General features: G+C 37.4%; 1 protein-coding gene across 1 annotated transcript; it reads right to left on the reverse strand.

Moving 5' to 3' along the window:
* Positions 1–940: 940 nt before the first annotated feature.
* Positions 941–1,717, reverse strand: LOC113470267. The gene is made up of 2 exons (XM_026828569.1): positions 1,689–1,717; positions 941–1,288 (listed from the first exon to the last, which is right to left on the reverse strand). Exons 1-2 carry the CDS (start codon positions 1,692–1,694, stop codon positions 941–943), a joined length of 354 nt encoding a protein of 117 aa, XP_026684370.1. The 5' UTR covers positions 1,695–1,717.
* Positions 1,718–4,316: the final 2,599 nt, after the last annotated feature.

Raw genomic sequence — 4,316 nt, forward strand, 5'->3', positions numbered from 1 at the left:
CAAATCGGAAGATTTTGGGTTTCCGGACGCAACTGGTGTTTCTCCAAAAATGAATGCATTATGAGTCAAGTTTGGGTGTATTGTAACATGAAAGTCTACAATGTCTATCATTATTACTTAACAAACATGATTTTACAATACATAATAAGCTCTGCTATTACCGTGGTTGTGGTCAAATTCTCATATCAACGAGAGCAGGTATAAAGAGGAGAACTTTTAGGACTTTTTCTGTCACTTACACCATACATTACATAGTGCTTGTCAAATTTCAGGAACTTCATGAATTTTCCTTTAACCTTGACGAGAAGGACGAAAGTGGCCCCATAGAAAACCTCTGGAATGATTAAATTTAAGATGAAGACATTGGGAGAGCTTTTAGGACTTTTCCTGTCACATACACCATACATTACATAGTGCTTATCAAATTTCAGGAACGTCATGAATTTTCCTTTAACCTTGACGAGAAGGACGAAAGTGGCCCCATAGAAAACCTCTGGAATGATTAAATTTAAGATGAAGACATTCTGCAAAGTGCCATAAATTAGAGGATTACGAGGCGAACAATTTGAAATTAAAAAACTTGAAAATTTATGATTTTTAATAACACATATTTTCGGATTCAACTCTTCTCGCAATCTCTCAATTGAAATCATACCCTTCTGGAAATTTCATACCTAAGGGGAATGCAGGAATATTTGAGAGATTCGAGGAAAGTTGAGGAAAGAGGGATGTTCACATTCTGGGAAATTGTAAGAAGAAGAAGAAGAAGAAGAAGAAGAAGAAGAAGGAGGAGGAGGAGGAGAAGGAGAAGAAGACGAAGACAAAGAAGAAGAAGAAGAAGAAGGGGAAGAAGGAGAGATACAGTACCTACTAGGTACATAGTTATAAACATCCTTCGAAGAGAAATACATATTATGTAATAATAAAAAGGAAGGACGGGCTAAAAAGTGAAGTAGACACCTCCACTAATTTTATACTCGTACACATAGAGAAAAGTGTATATTCTATCTGGCTGTCTATAGGATTGTCTAGTGTTCTCCCTGTATAGTGCAGCCCAATATTTGCTCAATGGGATACACTTGAGTCGCTTTCTCCGTAGTCCAGTGGGTGTACGGTTTATTTCATGCACAAGGTGGTAGAACGCGCGTTTGAGCTGGATCATCCGGGTAGCTTCGCAAGCTCGCCATGGGCCGCGGCCGTTTTGGGCCACGCCGGCCCCATGATGCAGGGGGAACATCATGGCTATCCCGGGGCCCATCCTGGGGGCCCCGCCGCCATGCCCATGGACCTCCATGTGCCTCAAGGATTCCCTTACTACAGGTAGGTCTCTTTGCCTTCTTAATACAAGCTAAGTTATCAAAAGAAATAAAATAAAAAGGAATTTAACTTGAAAACATTGGAAAAATGAAATTGAACTTGGTATTTCGCGGAAACGTAAAGGAGATTATTGCGTTAATTATTGGAGATCAGGATTATTGTGGCATAAGTAAATGCTTGTCACAAATGTCGTTCCGTCGTTCCCCACCTGATAGACTACGCTAAATTTTATGACTAGACTTGGACTCGAACCACAAACCTCCAGATTCAAAGTCCCGTGATGAAACTTCGCGCGGAATGTTATTTGATAGTTTACTGCAAGTCTAATTTCTGAGAGAAAGAGCTACAGCTGGCTGAAGAGGACTATGGACCTCCATGTGCCTCAAGGATTCCCTTACTACAGGTAGGTCTCTTTGCCTTCTTAATACAAGCTTATAAGTTATTAAAAGAAATAAAATAAAAAGGAATTTAACTTGAAAACATTGGAAAAATTGAATTAAACTTGGTATTTCGCGGAAACGTAAAGGAGATTATTGCGTTAATTATTGGAGATCAGGATTATTGAGGCATAAGTAAATGCTTGTTACAAATGTCGTTCCCCACCTGATGGACTACGCTAAATTTTATGACTAGACTTGGACTCGAACCACAAACCTCCAGATTCAAAGTCTCGTGATGAAACTTCGCGCGGAATGTTATTTGATAGTTTACTGCAAGTCTAATTTCTGAGAGAAAGAGCTACAGCTGGCTGAAGAGGACTAACAAGTCCGAAATAGGTGTCCGGGTTCAAGAGGGCAGCTCTTCATTGACTGGCGACAATAATTTAGAGATGATACATAATACATAAATTTATTCATCGTTAAATGTCTTGTAAAATAATTGTCAAACCCACTATAGTAAAGTGGTAGCTTCTTGGTGGCTTATAAGGGGTGTCTTATAAATTCATATATCTATTCAATACTCTCAAGAATGGTAATTAACTAGTACGAGTATATACACTTATCTATTATTTTTTACCTACCTATATGAATTATTTGATAAACAAAAAGTGTAGGTTTGATACAAGCGGAGGCAAAATACAGTCAAATGATGGAAATGAACTTGTGGGTTTGTGTCGGTGGTAATCTGATATTATAACTTGACATTGGAAAATTCACGTAAAGTTGGTGTGCCTACTATCTATGTGACTTTAATTTTCTATATTAAAGGAATTTTAATCAATTGTGTTGAGCATATCTGCTTGTCACAAATGTTGTTGCCCGATTAATACCTATACAATATGCTAAATTTCAGCTTTAGATAGAGCTTTAGCTTTAAATTATGGGTTATTTTGAGGGAAAAAAAGGAAAAAAAAAACGGCATCGTCAGTAAAAATCACAAAAGTTTATTTCAGGCATCATTTTTCTTTGGTTGACGTTCGATCGAGTTCTAGTTTGATTCAGCCACTTGTGTCATTGTCAAGTCATAAATAATAAGCGATAAAAATAGATTAATTAACTACAAATAAAGAAAAAAAGATGGCAATCAAAAGAGTAAAAATCAAGGAAGCAGGCTTCCAAATAGCGCGCGACTGTTGCAGAGATTCTTAGAACCACGCTTCTGGAATCAAAAGATTCCTGGAAGTCATGTCTAGACTACTTAAGGATTCAGTCAGGATTGCATTTTATCTCGACTTGTCAACCATCTGATTCTGTAGCGAATAAAATCAAGTACAAGTTCGCGTTATTGCCAAAATATCGATCAAGTACAACATGATCGATTCTGCTTCAGTAGGACAGTGGCCTGGCTCTGTTGGACAGTGGCTTGGTAACTGAGAGGGTGTGAGTTCGATTTTCAATTGAGGCATGGAATTTAACCCTCATTTATTTGACAATGTGGGGAGAACCTCATTGAGAGTAGATATTCATTATGATGGCCAAAATTTGCACATTTTTTAAGCCTCTCCGTTTGCGCAAAAGTATTTACCTGTTTAGGTTATTTCAACATCGAGTTCTATGTAGATCCGAGGGATTTTCTTTTGTCTCTTCTTAATTAAAACCCCTCAATTCTTTCCACATGGCTGTAGTCTATTAACTGGTCGATCACACACATCACATACTTGCTAGAGTTCTCTACAACCGGACGTAACTTTATTACCGAGCTTACCTAAATTAAAAATATTAATTGTTAATTATCAGGTACCACTTCATTCCAGTAAAAATAAAAAAAAGAAGAAGTAGTAGTAATAATAATAAAATGTAATAATATCTACAAGCCATACCCCATAAAGTTCAGCTCAATATATTGGGATAATAGTCTATCATGTCATATAACCCTTTCAGTACTCAGAGGACAACATGAACATGTATACCTAAAGTTTGAGAGATCGGTACTTCCGTTACAGTTGTTTGCCAACTTTGTTACCCCCTGAGGTCACTATTTGGTAATTTAATCTGGTTGGGTAATCTTAAGTTTAAAAGTAACCAATCAGATTGTTTGGATCTAATTGGATTAACATTAATCTGAAAGGGTGGCCCGTGTAATATCTACCAAAAATATGTCGTTTGAGCTGAACGTCTTATGCCGCGATGCCACTCACACTCAGACTGTTTGATAGACGTTAGGTCCGTCAGACAATCTGAACGCGTGTGGCGAAAAAAGCTTTGGACTACAGTTTTCAGACCGTCTGAGAGACCTGGGTCGGAAGACTTACACGTCCCGGCAGTCTGACAGACCTAGACCTGTAAGTCGAAATGTCAGTGACCGGCCTTAACCCATAAGAGCCGAACTTTTTTTTTATCTATTGGATCAAATATGTCATGTCAAATAATAGTGGAAATAGTGGTAAATTTTGTTTTCTTATTTAGCCTCTTTTTAACGACCTTCCGGATGTTATTAAATATTCAAAATTCCTAATTTTTGCTGATTACGTTAAGATATATAAATAAAGACGTTAAGATATATAAATAAAGACGTTAAGATATATAATAGACAATGAAATCTGACGTGGAGCGACTGAG

The sequence above is a fragment of the Diaphorina citri genome, unplaced genomic scaffold, assembly GCF_000475195.1.
Source record: "Diaphorina citri unplaced genomic scaffold, Diaci psyllid genome assembly version 1.1 scaffold1473, whole genome shotgun sequence".
NCBI lineage: Eukaryota > Metazoa > Arthropoda > Insecta > Hemiptera > Psyllidae > Diaphorina > Diaphorina citri.